The following is a 19,920-nucleotide window of genomic DNA, read 5'->3' on the forward strand; positions in this document are numbered from 1 at the left end:
GCCCTAACGCAACGCATATACACTTTCACAGTGTGACGTTAAAGTCGCACGTTAGAAAATGTATTGGTATGGAATGAAAACACTGCATGCAGAACATTTTAAAAAAGAAAAAAAAAACCATTACTGAGCATGTGCAACACAAGTAACGCAGCAGATTCATTGCTAAACGCACAGCATGCAGCACTTTCTAATAATGCTACACGTTACACACTAACACGAACGTGTGCACTGTGAATGTTGCACAGACTTTGCATTGCTGCGTTACTCTGCGTTAAAATATTTTCTAACGTGCGACTTTAACGTCGAACTGTGAAAGAGGCCTCAAGAACAAGTGACACCCATGCTAACCTAGACATAAAAAACGCATATATAAGTAGATAAATACTAGTTCTACTTGCATAACAGATGTATTGCACTGTCCATGTTAGGATTCCTGTGAATTTTCTAAAGGAAAAGCAGAGAATCCTATTCTAGACAGATTCCATTTTGGTTACCTTTTGAATGAAGCGAATCCTGACATAATTTCCTCCCTCACTCTTTCTTTTTCTCCTCTTGCTAATTGTGTATTGGTTACCCGCCCTCCTCCCAGAGTCTTCAGACACTCCCACTGAGGTCTATACTAGGAAGTGCACTGTCATTAGAAAGAGGGTGAAATAAAGGGAAGAGGAGGAATATATTATAGATAAAAAGACCCTGCAGCCTGCAACTGTTTGGCAATGGCAATTAAAGGGCCAGTCTCATAAGGTATGTGATAACTCCAAACCATAACAGCAGAAACCATTTTGAATGCAGGATTAGCATCTTTATCACTTAATACACTGACCAATTGCTGTTGAAATTTGATTTTTATGATGACGATCCCGCTTTAATAATGTTAAATGACGAGGCTTGCAAAGCACTGATCTCTTTGTAGTAATTTTCTGTAAAAACAGACTTTCACTTTAAAAGAGCCTCTTTCAAATTCTCCTTCCTTTGCTCCTTGCTGCATCTCCTGAGGATTCCCAGGAGTGACATCTCACACAGTGCCTGCAGGCTAATTTTTCATAATTAACCTACAGAATTAATATGACCGTAATATTCTGCGTGTTTTCCAGTGTAAACCTTTCTAATAAGATTCAGATGTCTTTGTATTCTGTTTCTGAACCTGGTTCCAATCACCTTTATATGTTCTATTTCTACAAGTCTGTGTATACTGAGTGCAGAATGAAGGGGTTGGTGGTGGGAGTCTGTGTTTGCAGTTATTGGCAAGGTGACAACTTAACATCACATACCGTATTTTTGGATATCGAAGATGCTCCGGTATATAAGACACACCTAGGTTTAGAGGGCAAAAAATAGGGATTATGGGGTGTCTATAGTCCAGGAGCGTCTTGTAGAGGTCTCTTCCCCCCCCCCCCCCAATGATTGTCCTCCTGTGTCCCCTTCTGTCCCCAGTTTGTCTTCCTCTCCTCCCCGTGTGTCTCCTGCTTTCTCATGCATAACCATTAGAATCGGCAGCTGGGCTCACCTAATCCAGCGGTGATCAGACCTCTCCTCTCCTTCACTGCGCCTCTAGTGCCGGCTTCTGCTCATTGCTTCATCAGCAGAAGCCGGCACTACAGGCGCAGAGAAGGAGAGGAGAGGTCTGTGATCACCGCTGGATTAGGTGAACCAAGCTGCCAATTCTAATGGTTATACACGGGGGAGCAGGAGACACATGGGGGACAATACAGCAAGTCCACGACATTGCTGCGGGTCGTACCAGTGGACATTTGTAAGTTGGTAACTCCCTGCATTTGGCATTTAAAACACAGGGACTCCCCCCATTTTTTTGTGGAGAAAAGATGTCCTAAAGGGAACTCTGAATACAAATTTTTTTTTAACATACCTGGGGCTTACCCCAGACCCCTGCAGGGTTACTGAAGTAATACATCATTTCTGCTATTTAATTCTTAGCTATAGGTTTTGATTTCTGCTGCACATGGTTAGACATTTCCTGGTAAATGCATGCAATCTTGTCATTGTATCCAAGGTTGTAAATTGAGTAGGTGATCTGAGTGTCCCCCTGCGACCCATCTGGTGACACAGAGGAATAAAGCGGTTATGTATTTTTTAGTTGTTGGTGTAGAGAGGTTAATCTAGGTTTTGGGTGTTGTCTGGATTCAGGAAGAAAGTTGAATATACCACAACCATAAAATCTTATCTAATATTGGCGCATCCCCAATATCAATCATTTACTTGAAAGAACAGAGCCCATAATGCTCAGTTCAGATAATGAAGTCATGGATTGCACACCAGCCACATCCCATTCCATGAAAGTGCAGGCTCTATCTGCTGTGCGTGTAGAAACAATCCTCATGTTTGAACTCTGTCTTGGTCATTGCTATTACCTGGAGAGCGAACCAGAGAGCAATCACAGCTGGCAATAAATATCTAATAGAGTTCTAATGTTTCTCCAGTCAATCTGAAACTTAAGAAATAAAGTTTTCATGTTTTTTTCTTGGAAAGGTATTGTGCGTTCTTTGTAAAGATTTTCGTTCATTATTAATTACCTTCCCAATGTTTATATTTGTCCTTCTGAATTATTTTTAGTTTATATGTGCAACCGGTAACCAGATTAACTCATTATTTTTGGTAGCTCTTTTAACCACTTGAGGACCACAGTCTTTTCGCCCCTTAAGGACCAGAGCCTTTTTCTCCATTGAGACCACTGCAGCTTTCACGGTTTATTGCTCGGTCATACAACCTACCACCTAAATGAATTTTACCTCCTTGTCACTAATACAGCTTTCTTTTGGTGCTATTTGATTGCTGCTGCGAGTATTACTTTTTATTATATTCATCAAAAAGACATGAATTTTGTCAAAATGATTTTTTTTTTACTTTCTGTGCTGACATTCTTCAAATAAAGTAACATTTCTGTATACATTTTTGTCCAAATTTATTGTGCTACATGAAAACCATTCAGTGTATATTTATTGGTTTGGGTAAAAGTTATAGCGTTTACAAACTATTGTGCCAAAAGTGAATTTTCCCATTTTGAAGCATCTCTGACTTTTCTGCCCACCTGTCATGTTTCATGAGGTGCTAAAATTCCAGGATAGTATAAATACCCCCCAAATGACCTCATTTTGGAAAGAAGACATCCGAAAGTATTCACTGAGAGGCATGGTGAGTTCATAGAAGATTGTATTTTTTGTCACAATTTAGTGGAAAATGACACTTTGTGACAAAGATGTAAATAATGCACTTGGGAGGTGATCTGACGTCTGGTCTGTGGGCGATCTGATGGTGTGGGTGGGTGATCAGATTGCCCGCAAGGGGCAGGTTACGGGCTGATTGATGGGTGGCAGTGACAGGGGGTGATTGACAGATGATCAGTGGGTTATTACAGGGGGGATAGAGGCATACAGTACACGGGGGTGGGGGGGGGGGGGGGTCACTGGGAGAATCTGAGGGGTGGGGGGTGATCAGGAGGGGGAGCAGGGGGCAGTTTAGGGCATAGAAAAAAAATAGCGTTGACAGATAGTGACAGGGAGTGATTGATGGGTGATTAGGGGGGTGATTGGGTGCAAACAGTGGTCTGGGGGGTGGGCAGGCGGGGGGGTCTGAGGGGTGCTGTGGGCGATCAGAGGAAAGGGGGGGGGGAGATCAGTGTGCTTGGGTGCAGACTAGGGTGGCTGCAGCCTGCCCTAGTGGTCCCTCGGACACTGGGACCACCAGGGCAGGAGGCAGCCTGTATAATAGGCTTTGTATACATTACAAAGCCTATTATACGCTTTGTCAGCGGCGATCGGGCAGCTAGTAACCCGCCGGCTCTTCCGAACGGCCGGCGGGTTACAGCGCGAGGGGGGCGGAGCCTGTTGCCGGCGGCTGATCGCGTCATGAATGACGCGATCGCCGCATAACCACGCCCGCCACCGCCGATGGGCGTATTGCAGTCGTTTGGGCCCAGCCCTTGCCGGGGGATTCTCAGTATTTCCTGCATTCTTTACAAAAACACTCCATGGAAAATATGCATGCAAAGATCCACCTTATCTCCCCTCAATCGCACACTATTTTGCCAGTTGGACTAAGCAATTCACATCCAGTAAGTGCTTTTAAATGGTACCTGAAGTGAAAGTAATCTGGCCAGTATAACTTACCTGGGGCTTCTTCCAGCCCCCCCTGTAGTCCTTCAGGTGCCTTGCTCTGATTCGTTCAGCAGGTGTTCCCTCCAAGGCTGTGGAGTCGGTACAACAAATATCATCCAACTCCTCAGTTTATGAAACCTCCGACTCCAGGTACCCAAAATTGCTCCAACTCTGACTCCACAGCCCTGGTCCCCTCAGAAAGCTTGCTTTGTTCAGATGTCATTGGAATATGGAGTATGTTACTTTTTGGTTTGGTCCAATGGCTGATTTTTGTTTATCTTCTAGGAAAGCAGCTGCTTCCGCTCTCTAACAGTATGCACAGTGGCGTGGGCCAGCTAACAACATGGCAGTCTGCCGGAGAATCGTCCAATTTGGTGAGAATGAGGAACCAATCACTGGGCCAGTCTGCTCCTTCCCTCACTGCTGGCATGGTAAGTTCCGCATAAGTAGCATTGATTACCTGTAAGGGCAGCTGGGGGGCTTCTACTCCTATTACCAACCATCCCCATCTCTCCTCTGTCTTTCTCTTGAGTGACGATGCAACAGTTGTATGTGAATGGTCATACAGTATACTGGCAACTAAAGCCAAAGAATGCAACCCAGCATTTATCTGATCCTTAACAGTGTTTTAAGTCTACCTTTTGAAACGACATATAGATCGCATCCATAAAAGGTTTGTGAGAATTTTATCCCAGCTTCTGGACCTGTATGAAAGACTAAATCAATATATACCATATTTTTCGGACCATAAGACACACCTAGGTTTAGAGGACAAATATCGGGGAAAAATATAGTAAATTTGATACGTCTATAGAATACTCGCACTATAAGACGTTTTGGGGGAAAAAGCGCCTTTATAGTCTGAAAAATACAGTGTATGTATTTCTTATTGTAAAGCTAGCAAAAATTTGAGGATTATTGTATGATTGGGTGGGGTTCTCCTTTAATGTTGTGGTCATGGATTGTGATGTATGTTGTTATGGCAGTGTGAAGGCTGAGACCTGTCACTGAACACTGGAGAATCTCCAGCGACTGCTATAGCTGCACTAAGAATAGAACAGTCATGTATAGTATAGTTACTGTCACTCAGACTTTGCTCAGAAAATGTCACCGTTTATATTCTGTGAGCTTACAGCACATCTTTCTGTGATTCCCCCCCCCCCCCCCCCCCCCCACACTTGTATAGAGGGCCATTCTAACGTAATCCAATCTAGACTTGATTAACATTCATTTTTAAAAAATTTTTTTACACTCTGTGCTTTGCTATACACTGGTTATAAAAGCATTGAGAAGCGTTATTCTCTGTTACGCCATCTGCAGTATTCAAGACCACACATGCACATATGGTCACTACATGTTTCCACTAGTACTAATTCTCCATACCTGAAGTTATTTTGGGGTCTTTGTGCATCTACTCTCTAAAGTATGGTTATCATATGATTATGGTTATAATATACTGTAAGTTATGGTTAAACAGAATTATTAAGCTAGGTGCACACGCTGGATTACTTTCGAGGTGGCAATTAAGGACAGTCCCGACTGTAAAATTAGCGTTTGTACAGGACGTTGCATAGCTGAATATTAACAGAGAAAGATGAAAAACACCGCATATAAATTTGTGTGCTTGGCACTGTAAATAGCCATGTCCTCCTCCTCATGTCACTTAAAGAGACACTGAAGCGAAAAAAAATATGATATAATGAATTGGTTGTGTACTATGAATAATTACTAGATTAGCAGCAAAGAAAATATTCTCATATTTTTATTTTCAGGTATATAGTGTTTTTTCTAACATTGCACCACTCTATAATATGTGCAGATTACACAACACTCAGCATTCAAAATGAGTCTTTAGGTGCCCATACACTCGTCAGATTGGCAGCAGATAGATAAGAAATGCATCTGATGGTCTATCTGATGCGTTTTTAGAACATTTTTTACCAGGATAGAATTCCAACAGATTTCAGTTTGAAATCTATTGAAATTCGATCTGATGGCATTTTTTTGCCATCAGATTTCCATTAAGGCCAATGCAAACTGATAAGCAATCTCTTCAGATCGACCTAAATTTTCCACCCTGCAAGTTCGATGGAAATCCATCGAAATCGATCGAAATCGGCCATCGATCGGTCGATTGGCCAACCGATTTGCAATCGATCGATCGATCGATCGGGATCGATCGGTCGGCCAGAAAATCGGCTGAGTGTATGGGCTGCTTTTCAGAGCAGTCTGTGAAGTAATGACCTCTCCTCTAGCAGAGGAAAAGTAAACAGTTCAATTACAGTTGAGATAATAAAGTCAGATAACAGCCCTCTCCACGACTAACTTAGTCGGAGAGCTTAATGGCTTGTTTGCATAGAGATAACAACTGGAGTTTCTCAACTCTTCCTGTACTGGAAACAATTACACTGATGTATCTGATCTTAATGTTTTTTTTCTTAGCTGTACTACACATACAAATCATAATATCATCATTTTTTTTTCGCTTCAGTGTCTCTTTAAGCTAAAGGTGGCCATACATTGATAGATTTGCAGTATCCGGTAAATGTTTGTGATCGAACGGGCATACCAGATCATCTTTCAATTGATATAGTGATTGAAAATTGATCTAGAGTGCCCTAGCTTTCAAATAAAACATCTAGCCAATTACATTTTTTATGGTGTAAAGCCAGCTTTATTCGCAATTGTGAAATGAACAATTATGAGGATATGACACAGGAGGTATGAAGCATCCTTTCCTCCCCCCAAGGAGGATTATGGTTTAATACTGGTTCTTTATTGAATAGTTGTAATGAGCAGGATAGACTCAAATGGCTTCCCAGAACAGGAAGGAGTGGGCGATTTATACTGGAGAGTAAGAAGGAAATGGACTAATATTTACCAAATGATTCTTTGTGTTTACAATGAGGATTTATAGAATCTTTTCCAGAATGGATGGCTCTAGAAGCAGCTTGAATGTATCCTGTCAGTTCCTAAGTGTTTTACAAGTCTTATTAGCTGGCCTCTTGGCTGTACGTGTTGTAGCAGCTGTCCAGCACTACTGTAAAATACATTAGCATTAAATTGGCCCAGCTTGGGCTGTTGATGATGAGCTCATGTTTACAGCACATTTTTGGAAGTTCTTTGCTGTAAGTGGGATATTTAGTCTTTGTTCTGTTTGCTGTTGAAGTCCCTCTTAGCATGTTTATAAAGTTTTAGTGCTGCTTTCAGGATACTGGGGACCTCTGGACACTGAGCGGCTCATTAAGAGGCCAGCAGCAGTACTGGAATCGGGCTGACGTGATAGGCGCAGCTGCTACAGTAACTGTGTGCGGATTGTTGGGATGCTGCACAAAGGAGAATCCTGCCAGCAGTTTGGCCTTCTGAGATCCATTCTGAGCCAAGCATGGAATGTTGTGTCTTTCCATCTCTTTTGTTAACTCTACAGTTTCTGGTGAGCTCGGAGGCTGAATATGATTGTTCTTGTGCTGTGTGGGGCACTTTCTAGGCGTACATGCAAAAAGCTTGCCTGGCAATTTGGGTGCACAAAATATTGGCTGTAAGATACCGATATTCTACTGTTGTAGCAAGTGCAAATTACGATAGTAAAATTTAACCCTATTTTCACACAGATCCTTCCCTCTACTTATTCCTATCTCTAACCACCAAATCTTCATGCTTAACCTCCTTGGCGGTAACCCCGAACGTAGTTCGGGGTAAGCCGCCGGAGGGTACCGCTCAGGCCCTGCTGGGCCGATTTGTTTAATTTTTTTTTTTGCTGGACGCAGCTAGCACTTTGCTAGCTGCACCAGCACACTGATCGCCGCCGCCCCGCGCACGATCGCCGCTATCCGTCGCGCCGCACGGCCCCCCACCCCCCCAGACCCCGTGCGCTGCCTGGCCAATCAGTGCCAGGCAGCGCCGAGGGGTGGCCCGGGACTCCCAATGACGTCCCGACGTCAGTGACGTCATCCCGCCCCGTCGCCATGGCGACGGGGGAAGCCCTCCAGGAAATCCCGTTCTTTGAACGGGATTTCCTGATCGGAGATCGCCGAAGGCGATCGAAGAGGGCGGGGGGATGCCGCTGAGCAGCGGCTATCATGTAGCGAGCCCTGGGCTCGCTACATGATATAGGGGAAAAATTTAAAAAAAAAAAAATGCTGCGCTCCCTCCTGGCAGATTTTTTTTATACCGCCAGGAGGGTTAACCCCTATCCAAGCCCCCTGCCAATGCATACATGCAAAAACAGCGTTTGTAAATGTGCGCGCAGGGTGAAGCTAAAGAACGACTGCAAAAGTCACGTTGGCGTTAATTCGCATTCCCCCACCAGGCTGCTATGGAATCAGGGAAAGACGTAATTTGGCCGCCAGCTAGTGCTGGTGGCTAAATTATGCTGTTATTAAAGTAATTTGGGCTCCATCTTTTGACAGATTACTGTCTTGAGTGCTGCTGTCTCCTTAATTCACATTACGGCCTATGACGATGCATGGTGCGCCCATATGTCCTGGCGCAGTTCTGTTTTGCTGCCAATGCTTTATCTTAAACAGCCCCCCCCCCCCCCGACACCTGACCTTAACACCCCCCTGTGGTCGCAAACCTGCCTGGAACCACCCTCCCCACTGTTTATAGCAAGAAGTGCTAAGTTTTGGGTGCCACTATAGGTGCCCAAACAAATATGATTTATAGTGTTCTGCAGTCTGCTATTCATCACGTGCATTCGGTGTCCAGATTTCCTGCTATGAATGGTATTTGGGCGCCTGTAGCATCAGTGCATAATGCTGAATATGTAGTATTCAGTGTGTATTATTTCTCTACACTTTAGAAACTGTGAAGATGGGACTATGCAGCAGCTCTAGGCTTGACACACAGATGAATGTAGCTTTTAGGAATGACAACGGCTTTATCCTATCGGCCTCCGACATCTGCTCTTGCGTGTTCATGCTGTGCCAAATGTATGTGTTCACATCTGCGCTCACTAGAGACAAATCTGTTACCAAGGTGACTTCGGTATGGAGACTGCATTAATGTCCTGTGAGGTATACGCATCTCACATGCCACTTCGTGCAAAGGATATAAGGTATCTTCCATCTCCCATTAATTAAAATCTTCAATTTTTCTTCAGTAAATTGCTGCCATCTAGTGGTTTTTGCAAGACTGGCAGCTTTCTCTTCATGCAAGATCTACCCAAGATACTTCCAAAACTCAATAAGCATCTACAGCAGTACCTCCCTTGAAGCAAATAAAGACAGACCTGCAATAAATAAAATGCCCTTGCTAAAATAAGCACAGATATACAATAAAGTATCAGGAGCCAGTGCTCAGATAATATAGATCAGTAATTCAGCCTTTTAATTTCAAAAAATTAGCAAGAAAACCCTGAATCCTGGGGTTAAGGTCCTGTTTGTTACTTTTATTTGTTTTATCAAAGTTTACAAAAGTAACTGGAGGTCCTGTGTCTCTAAGGACCCCTACAAACTGAAAATCTGCAAGCGCAATGCGATCCAGTTTCCTAATCAAAATTCTATGTTCAAAATGTGTGATTGCAGTTTTGCTGAGGCCATCTTTTCTTGCTGTAAGGTCTCCTGGGATTGTTGACCTAAAAAAAAATAAAAACACATTGCTGTTTTTATTGTGCTTCACAAACTCTCAAAAAGCACTGCAGTCACTGTTACTGTGATTTTATGAAACTGCATTGCACCAGTGTGTACAGCGCTACGCGATTCTCATTATTCCTGAGGGGACCTTGTGATTGGGAAAAACACATAGGATTCTAAAAATAGTCAGTGTGTGAAGTGCCAGTGTCTAATTCTCTAGTGCTGCCCAGTGGCTCTTATGAGTCTCCCCAGACTTGCAGCAGTCAGTCAGCCAGCAGTCACAGGAGTGACATTGGATGTATATCATTACATTTGGTTAAATTCCAAGCTGAACACGTTTGCACAAAAAATAGCACTATATCTTCATCAACTCAGAATCATTAGCATCGCTTTGACCATCTCAGTCTAAGAGATGCTAATGATTCTGAGTTGAAGCTGATATAGTGTTATTTTTTGTGCTAATGTGTTCACCTTGGAATTTAACCAAATGCAATAATGGTCTGGTTTTCCTCTTCCTTTATTTTAGGATGTGCAAACTGTCACAGTAACAGACCACTTGACTTTTTAAAAGACTTGTGCTGTGCATGAGCGTGATCTTAAAAGAGCAACTCTAACCAAAAATTGAACTTTATCCCAATCAGTAGCTGATGCCCCCTTTTAGGCCCCGTTCACACTTGCGGTTCGAGTCCGCAAGTGTCCGGGTCCGGGGGCCGCAAAGAGACTGTACGGGTCTCTGCGGTGGCCACAAGTTGTGGATCCGGAATGTATCAGTTCCGGCTACAATAAAGTAGCCGGAACTAGATACATTGCAGTGCCAGAAAGGCACCGCAAGCATGGGGGATACCGGCGTGTAGTCCGGGCCCCCCAAGTGGCATAGGACCGGTGCTGGAAGCATCTGGTCCTATTGCCAGTGTGATGAGAAACATCCGTTTCTCATTGCACAGCATAGCCGCATGTTCGGGTCAGGATCTGGCCCGGGTGCGTGGGCCGGATGATACGGACCGAAAAATAGCGCATGTTGGAAAAGTGTCCGGAGTCCGGATCCGATCCGGCTCCGTTCTGTACGGAACGTACGCATGTGAACGTCCGCATAGACTTTGCATTGCTATGCGGAACGTACGTTCCGTTTGTACAGTATACGGTCCGGATCCGATCAGGCGAATCCGGACAGCGAACGCTAATGTAAACCAGGCCTTACATGAGAAATATATTCCTTTTCACAAACAGACCATCAGGGGGCGCTGTATGACTGATATTGTGGTGAAACCCCTCCCACAAGAAACGCTGAGGACTGTGGTACTCCTGGCAGTTTCTTGTCTGTGAACCTTGTTGCTTTGTGGGAAATAGCGGTTTACAGCTGTTTCCAACTGCCTAAAAAGCATGCAGCAGCTACATCACCTGCCAACAGTAAAAATGTCACCATGTAATAAATGTCAGTGTTTGCCCATTGTAAAATCTTTTAAATCCCTGATTTACATTCTGACAATCATTTATACAAAATTATTGTAAAAATGAGACACTTTTTTTTTTTTATGACATTATTTTCACTGGAGTTCCTCTTAGAGTGCACTGTCTGATGTTCACACTGCATGCGTTCCGGACCTGTGCGGTCCGGGAACGCATGCTGCACGCATTTTTTGCCAAAACGTGTGGCTGTCCCATTTACTTTTCAGTGATGGGATACAAACGCGGATGGCGTGCGTTGCGTTGCGTTCCGCGTGCGTGCCCATCCGCGTTTGTAATGTGAACGCGGCCTAAGGGTGTAATTGGGAAAGAACAGTAGTTCTGTCTGCTCCCTTACCGGTATTCCTGACAGGCCCGTTCAGGACTGGAACCCACTAGAGCATGTTTTTCTATTTATTTTTTTGAGCGTTTAGAAAGGTTTTCAAAATGCTAGCGATTCCCTTAATGCTCAGCTAATGTTAATGGATGGGCTAAATTCTACTGGAGCTATTGTGATTACCAAAATCGCACACTCAGGACATGCAGCATTTTTAGCGTTTCTGCTAAATAAATGCTGTTGTAATCACTCGTCAAAACCTACACAGCGATTTGGTAGCGTTTTTAAATTATTGCACACTGTTAAATTTTTTTTTTTTTAATTTTTTTTTTTTATTGAAAGGACCAATGAGAATTAAAATCGCTAAGCGCAAATCGCTACACAATCGCTGGCAAAATCCCTCACAAAATTGCCAGGAAACGCTCATGAAACCGCTTACAAAACGCTCGTTAAAAACTCTAGCGATAGCAATTTGTAGTGGGTTCCAGGCCTTAGAGTGACCAGTGATACCTAGGTCAGAGTTCCCCAACCCTACCCTCAAGGCCCACCAACAGTACGTGTTTTGCTGGAGACCACACACATTCACAGGTGGAGTAATTAGTGTTGCAGCAGAGCTGATTAACTACCTCTGTGGATTTCTACATGCAGTGTTGGTGGGCTTTGAGGACAGGGTTGGGGAACACTGACCTTAGATAATGTGCGTGTTAAGAGGAGACCACACAATGCACAAGCTGTAAAGTGCACGGTACCTGGCAATGTTCAAGTTACCTAGGTAATGCAGGCCACGCTAATTGCTCAACACCTCCTACTTTACCGTTGGCAATAATGGAAAATTTGCCTTTAGTTCCCTGTGCACAGCAACTTTTTAACATTATTTTCTGAATACACCCCTAAAGGCTCGTACACATGCTTGACACACGATAACAACCGCCTCAGCCGGCAATCAAGCGTGTGTATGGCATCCCCCGACCACCATCTCCTAAGTGATCCGCCCGGTGGATCTCCTCACCCAATTGGTGTCCGACTTGTATGAAGAAACTGCTGCCCCGCCATTTGGCGTCACACGTTCACCGCTCTATTGTCGTTCCACGCCCTCACCCTCCTCGAATAGCTACTGTATGTGCCACCAGCTACACAGCTGACACGTCTTTACTGGCTGGCCCAGTGACATCACCTAAATGGATTGGATGCTGGTCCCTGATGGGCGACCTCAAGCACAAGTGTGCACTCGCCGTTATTTTACGAGAATTGTATAGTATTTAACATTATTAATCCTGTGCTATAAATCCAAGGCTCTCTCTGCCGAAGTTAGACTGTAGACCGATACCTGATAAGAGGTCATAAAACTTGTGTGCAGCTGTGTCGAGCACAAGCAGGAAAGAGGAAACAAGTTTAAAGCAGAATATAACCCTGCATTTCAACTTTGCTCTAAAACATTATTTACAGTATATTATATGCAACCAACATTTTTTTTTTTTTTTTTCCTTTACTAGACCAGCATTGGAAGGGTTACACAGAGCTTTAAAGTTCGCATCCTAAGCTTACATAGATACATTTTGTTTACTTAAATTTATCTAAGTGTGGAATTTGACTCACTCTCTCTGACTGTGCAGGAGCTGGAGCACAGCCAAAGATTGTGTAACATTTCTCACTTGTTACATTCTATTTAGTTAAATGTATCTACCTGAACTTCTGCATATCTCTCCATGGAACTAAACCTGTGTGTGACCAATGCTGGTCTAGTAAAAAAAAAAAATGCTGGTTGCATATAATATGTTGTAAATAATGTTTTAGAGCAGGGGTCTCAAACTCAAGTTACCTGGGGGCCGCAGGAGGCAAAGTCTGGATGAGGATGGGGCGCATAAGGGATTTCACGTGTTCCCGCCGCAAAACGAGGGCTGCAGAGCCCCCAAATCGCCCGGGGGGCAATCCGCCGGCATTTCCTGGAAGGGGAAGAGCTTTCAGCTTCAGCTCTGCCCCTCCTGACGTCAATCGCGGCGGATCACCACTTCTACCCGCCCCTCTCACTCTTCCTTCACAGAGGGGCGGGGAGTGGCATCGATCCGTGCGGCGATTGACGTCAGGAGGGGCAGAGCTACAACTGGAAGCTCTGCCCCTCAGCGCAGTCGTGGGTGTTTGCCCGGGGAATTTGGGGGCTCTGCAGTCCTCGTTTAGCGGCGGGGATGCGGCGGATTACTTGGGAGCACTGAAGCGAACTATAAGGTAAAATGGGCAAAAATAGTTTGCTTCCGTGTCTCTCTTGCTTTTGCCGGCGTGGGGCACAAAATATTGTATCGAGGGCCGCAAATGGGCCGCGAGTTTGAGACCCCTGTTTTAGAGCAAAGTTGAAATGCAGGGTTATATTCCGCTTTAATATGCCATTAATATGACAAGAGTTAAATTGATATCAAGACTTGCCAGTTATTTTTTTTTTTTTAAATTACATTTAACCCTTTAGCAGCCAATTTATTTAGAGCAGGGGTTAGGAACCTTTTTGGCTGAGAGCCATAAACGCCACATATTTTAAAATGTATTTCCGTGCGAGCCATACAATATGTTTCAAACTTGGACAGTGCGCAGCAGAGGGCTCATGTCCCTGTTGCCATGGTGATGTGTATACAGTTGATCCATGGGCAGTGGAAGTGTCAGACACTTCTTCAGCTTCTCTTGGTTTTTAGCAACATCAGCAATTTCCCCAAGAGCCAGACAGAAGAAATATTGACTAACAGCTTGTACAATTAGCTAGCTGACTTAGGGGTTGATTCACTTTGCAGGACAAGATCCCTGCACTTTGGCCCAATAGACTGCCTTTCAAGTGACAGACAGCCTATTGGGCCAATCAAAAAGTGAGGATCTCGTCCTACAAAGTCACTGGACCTGACAGGGTACAGGGTGGGACAATTGGAGCAGCCGTTAGTTTTGGGAGGAGGGCGAGTAAGTTAGTAGTGCACGCTACTGCAAGTAGCGTGCCTACCTTGAAAATTTTACATGCATGTCACACTAAGCTGTGATGCTTGAGCCGTGCAGCTTAGTGAATGAACCCCTCCTGATTTGTCTGTGAGCCAGATGTAGCCATCAAAAGAGCCACATCTGGCTCCCGAGCCATAGGTTTCCTACCCCTGATTTGGAGGTTTGCAAGTGCTTCTGTTCAATTTATTTTAGCACATTTGTTTTATTTCTTACATTTCCCTGCTTCTAAATAGTTCTGCTGCAATGTGTATTTATGGCCACCTGCCACTAGGGGGCAGTGTGAGACAATAACAGAGGACTTCTGCTTTCAGTTTCTATTTTCTGCTAGTAGAGAGAGAGATCAAATTATTCCAATAATTTACAGCAGAAGTTCTGCTGACTGAGGCTAAAACCAGTGTGCTTATCTCAAGCAAGATAACTCTATTGAAGCTGCTAATGTGTTAAAAGACAAGTAACCTGATATGGAGGCTGCCATATTTCCTTTTAAACAGCACATTGCCTGGCTATCTTGCTGATCCTTTTCTACCAATACTTTTAGCCATAGACCCTCAACAAGTATGTAGCTGATCAGGTGTTTGACATTATTGTCAGATCTGACAAGTCTAGCTGTATGTTTTTTTTTCTGGTGTTATTCAGATACTACTGCAGCCAAGTAAATAAGCAGGGCTGTCAGCCAACTGGTATTGTTTAAAAATAAATAAATATGGCAGCCTCCACATTTTTCTCACTACAGTTGTCCTTTAAGTTTGACAGCCTTTGGCACATGTTTTTTTTCAGATGTGTGATCTGTGTTACTGATGCATGAAAGATCAGCAGGATGCCAGGCAACTGGTATTAAAGGAAAAAAAATGGCAGCCTCCATATACCTCTAATAGTTGTCCTTTCTAAAACAACTTAACCACTTAACGACCGCCTAGCGCCGATAGGCGTCGTTAAGTGGTTAAGTTGTTCACGGAGGGTGTCTCCGTGAACAACCTGCGAGCCTCCGATCGCGACTCGCAGGCGAAATGTAAACACGCGGGGACGAAATCCCCGGTGTTTATGCTGCGCAGCAGCGCCGTGAAGGAGATTGGCTATCCCCAGCCTCTGATTGGCTGTAGCCTATCAGAGGCGGTGCAGGACAGATCGCCGTCCTGTGCCACCCATGGGAAGGAGGGAAGGAGAGGGAGGGCGGAAATCACTGCGGAGAGCTTTGAGGAGCCCCCTCGCTAAACCAAAATAGCCGGCGGCGATCAGACCCCCCCCAGCAGGACATCCCCCTAGTGGGGAAAAAAGGGGGGGGGGGGAAGTCTGGTCGCCCTGGCTGCAAGGTGATCTGTTCTGTGGGCTGAAGAGCCCACGCAGCACAGATCACAGAAAAATCCCCTGGTCCTTAAAGGGGAACTGAAGAGAGAGGTATATGGAGGCTGTCATGTTTATTTCCTTTTAATCAATACCAGTTGCCTGGCAGCCCTGCTGGTCTATTTCTCTGCAGTAGTATCTGATTAAAACCAGAAACAAGCATGCAGCTAGTCTTGTCATATCAGACTTATAAGTCTGAACCACTGAAACACCTGATCTGCTGCATGCTTGTTCAGGGGCTATGGCTAATAGTATTAGAGGCAGAGGATCAGCAGGGCTGCCAGGCAACTGGTATTGTCTAAAAGGAAATAAACATGACAGCCTCCATATACCTCTCTCTTCAGTTCCCCTTTAAGTGCTTAATACAAAACTCCAGGATTATCTTATTTAAAATGTATTTTTTTTCAGCAATTTACTTTAACATTAGATTTACTTTAAATAGGCCTATGCCTATTAGGGAAATCGATAGTTTTGAATCGCTCCCTAAATGCTCATAAAATCGCTCTAGTGGGTTCTAGCCCTAAATCTCTTAGCAGCAGCAGAAGGAGGATGTGTACAGTTTAATTTTATGGGTGAAGGACAAGTTTTTTCCCCCTTCCCTTACTGCCAATTATAGGTGGTGAAGAGTTAGAAATAGTAGTCTGGGTAACTTACTTTCCAGTAGAATTGTAGCACTGTTGACTGAACAAGAGATGGAGCCGCAGCAGCGATCGGCAAAACGCTAGTGTGGCGTTATCCTATGAGGGAGCTCTCACAGGAGCGGTTTGATTTATTTTTGGTAAACGTGAACCTTGCGGCATGTACCATTTTTCAGAACAATTCTGTGTAAAGGGAAGTGCAAAAATGCACATTCCTTAATCTCTTGAGGACTGCAGGGCTAAACCCCCTAGTGACCAGGCCATTTTTAGTAAAATTGGCCACTGCAGCTTTAAGGCCAAGCTGCAGGGCCGCACAACATAGCACACAAGTGATTCCCCCCCTCCCTTTTCTCCCCACCAACAGAGCTCTCTGTTGGTGGGGTCTAATCGCTCCCCCCATGTTTTTTTTTTTTTTTTTTTTTCCATTAAATATTAGTGTTGCCTTTTTTTTTTTTTTTTTCAATAACCCTGTTTCTTTAAATACCCTCCCTACCTCCTCCCTCCCCCCAGCCAGCCAATCATAGCGATCAGCTCTCATAGGCTGCACCCTATGAGAGCCGATCACTCTCTTGTCCCCCATGGGGACAGCCGTGTCACACAGCTGGCCCCAGTGCAGCGCTGCTGCTGATCGCAGCGCTGCACCATGTAAATAGACGGTGATCACGCCGTCTAACAGTCTCCCGGCAATAGCCGCTCGGAGACTGAAGGCGGGGCGTAGCTCCGCCCCCCAAGCAGGAGATGCGCGCGATCTCCTGCAAAACAGAGCTCCAGGACTTTACGCCAACCGGCGTTAGGCGGTCCTGGGGCTGCCGCCACGCCCATCGGCGTGACGCGGTAGGGAAGAGGTTAAAAAATTGCTCTGAAAATCGCACTGCAAAATTGCAGTCGCTAAGCAACAGTTTTGCTGTCTAAACTAAGCCTATTGTTTCTCTAGCATACTGCAATCATTCGTTTTAGTTTATTACATATGGTCACACAGCGAAGATCTGTAACCTAAGGCCTTGGATAAACATGATTTACAAACAGTTTTAAGGCTGCTGTGTTTAGTGTTCCTCTTTTTAAGTCTTCCTTTTCAATGAGTGGTAATTCTATTCTGGTTGTCTTTTTTTGCGTGTGAAAAGTTCAGCACAATGAATTTTTTTTTTTTTTTTTAAACTGAGGTTTCTCTGCTGCTGTGCTTTAGACTGGATTTACAGTGGTCAGTTGCATAATGCACGCTTTGTGTGTGCACTGCAGTGGAGACTGGACATAGACTTTAATACAAAGCCTGTATGCAGCGAGTTAGAATAATGCGATCAGTTACAACGCAGTACTGTGAACAGGCCCATAGAATTGTATGGGCCGCGAGTTGACGTGCAGAATAATTCTGCAGTGCAGCTAAGCACTGTTAAGTTGTGAACTAGCCTATAGGGCCGGTTCAAAGTACTGCGTTATAACTGATCATATTATAACTTGTTCCTTATAAACATTTTTTAAAACATTCACTACAAAGCTATGTATTTTTTTTTATACTTTTTTTTTTTTTTAATTGTCTCGTCTCTATTGCAGTTCACACTCATAACATGCGAGTTATGCAACCGACCACTGTGAACCCAGCTTAGACTTATTTTTTTCACTATTTTGGAATACTTGATGCAGCGTCTAACTTCCCCTTCTCTCCCTTCCCCCCCATCAAAAATAAAAAATGATGTGATCATCACTCTCATCCACCCCTAAGGGTTTCCACAAGTGTGGAGTGATGTCAGGATAGCATAGATGTGGCCTATGGAGAGGATGTAATGATACCTGCTCTTCTTACACAGACAAACATGTACTGACCTTAGCCAAAGTAGCTGTTTTGTACCACTATTCAATACAAAGCACAACCAGCAGGAGGCAGCATAGCACTATATTTCTTGTAATGAAGCACATGGGTTTGCAGTGGATAATTTACTAAAATATATTATTTTAACTGGTATATAAATTATATAATTATAAAAATAATTTGGTGGTCATTATGAAACCCCAAAACTACTTTCAGTAAAAATCTTTTTTTCTACTTCAGAATTAAAAAGGGATCGGGTACCAATCCCCATCAGGCGACATTTATCGTACGTATGTATAAACCATTTGGATGGGTTTACACTGAATCACTTGCTATCAGCTATAATACAACAGACAACTGCTGAGAAGGAATTGCTCATGTTTCCCTATGGGTCAGTTGCGTTATAACATAGATGTATACTAAAGACAAAGACAAACACTTATGTTGCGCTTTTCTCCTGGCGGACTCAAAGCGCCAGGGCTGCAGCCACTAGGACGCGCTCTATAGGCAGTAGCAGTGTTAAGGAGACTTGCCTAAGGTCTTCTACAGAATAGGTGCTGGCTTACTGAACAGGCAGAGCCGAGATTCGAACCCTGGTCTCCCATGTCAGAGGCCGAGCCTTTAAAGTGAACCTTAAGTCAGAAAAAAAAAGTTTTACTCACCTGGGGCTTCTACCAGACCCCGGCAGCAGTCCTGTGCCCTCGCAGCCACTCACTAATCCTCTGGTCCCCCGCTGCCAGCCAGTTTCGTTTTTGCCGATAGGCCCGTCAGGACTGGCCACGCGTAGCTTTTTCCGCATTCCCGACTGTAATTAGCGCTATTGCGGGTCGCAACGCGTACAAAAACACGCGTTGCCGCATTACGAACACATAGATATGCGGCAACGCGTATTTTTGTACGCGTTGCGGCCCGCAATACCGCTAATTACAGTCAGGAATGCAGAAAAAGCTACACGTGGCCAGTCCTGACGGGCCTGTCGGCAAAGTCGAAACTAGCTGGCAGTGGGGGATTAGAGGATTAGTGAGTGGCCGCGAGGGCACAGGACTGCTGCAGGGGGCTGGTAGAAGCCCCAGGTGAGTAAAACATTTTTTTTCTGGCTTAAAGAGAACCTGTACTGAGTTAAAATATTTAAAATAAACACATGAGGTAACTTCAAATGAACATTACATAGTTACCTTGCCATCCGTTCCTCTCAGAAGCTCACCATTTTCTTCTGACAATAATCCCTTCCAGTTCTGACAACATTTTGTCAGATCTGAAATACATCAGTTTCTGTCAGTTATGTATCAGCTGCTGTCAGTTATAGCTGAGAGGAAAACTGATGTACTAGGTAATGCCCATGTTTCCCTATGGCTCAAGTGGGCGATGTTACAGTTTAACTGTGTGCTGACCAGAAAGCTGTTATGGGTAATGGCCATTTTCAAAATGGAGGACGGAAAATTCCCTTGATCACAGTGAACAAACAGGACGCGGGACAGGAGAAAGACACTGAGGAGTAGACTACATGTAAGGTAAGTATGACCTGTGTATGCTTATTTTGACTTTTAATTTTCAGTTCAGGTTTTCTTTAAGTGTCTCTTTAACCAATACACTATCCAGCCACGGACCCAGAGGGAAACATGGTAAATATCTTTCATCAGTTGTCCATTGCATTGTGGCTGACAGAAACTGTCGGTGTAAACCCAGCCTAAGCAGTAGATCC

General features: G+C 44.2%; 1 protein-coding gene across 13 annotated transcripts in view; it reads left to right on the forward strand.

The window, feature by feature from the left end:
* Positions 1 to 19,920, forward strand: part of MAST2 (microtubule associated serine/threonine kinase 2) — a 292,830-nt gene that overhangs the window by 49,858 nt on the left and 223,052 nt on the right. For all 13 annotated transcript variants that reach the window (XM_068239556.1, XM_068239565.1, XM_068239557.1 and 10 more), the window contains exon 3: positions 4,398 to 4,543. In XM_068239556.1, the coding sequence (XP_068095657.1) occupies positions 4,398 to 4,543 (146 nt within the window). The remainder of the gene's footprint in view (positions 1 to 4,397; positions 4,544 to 19,920) is intronic.

This window comes from Hyperolius riggenbachi, chromosome 6, assembly GCF_040937935.1.
Source record: "Hyperolius riggenbachi isolate aHypRig1 chromosome 6, aHypRig1.pri, whole genome shotgun sequence".
Taxonomy (NCBI): domain Eukaryota; kingdom Metazoa; phylum Chordata; class Amphibia; order Anura; family Hyperoliidae; genus Hyperolius; species Hyperolius riggenbachi.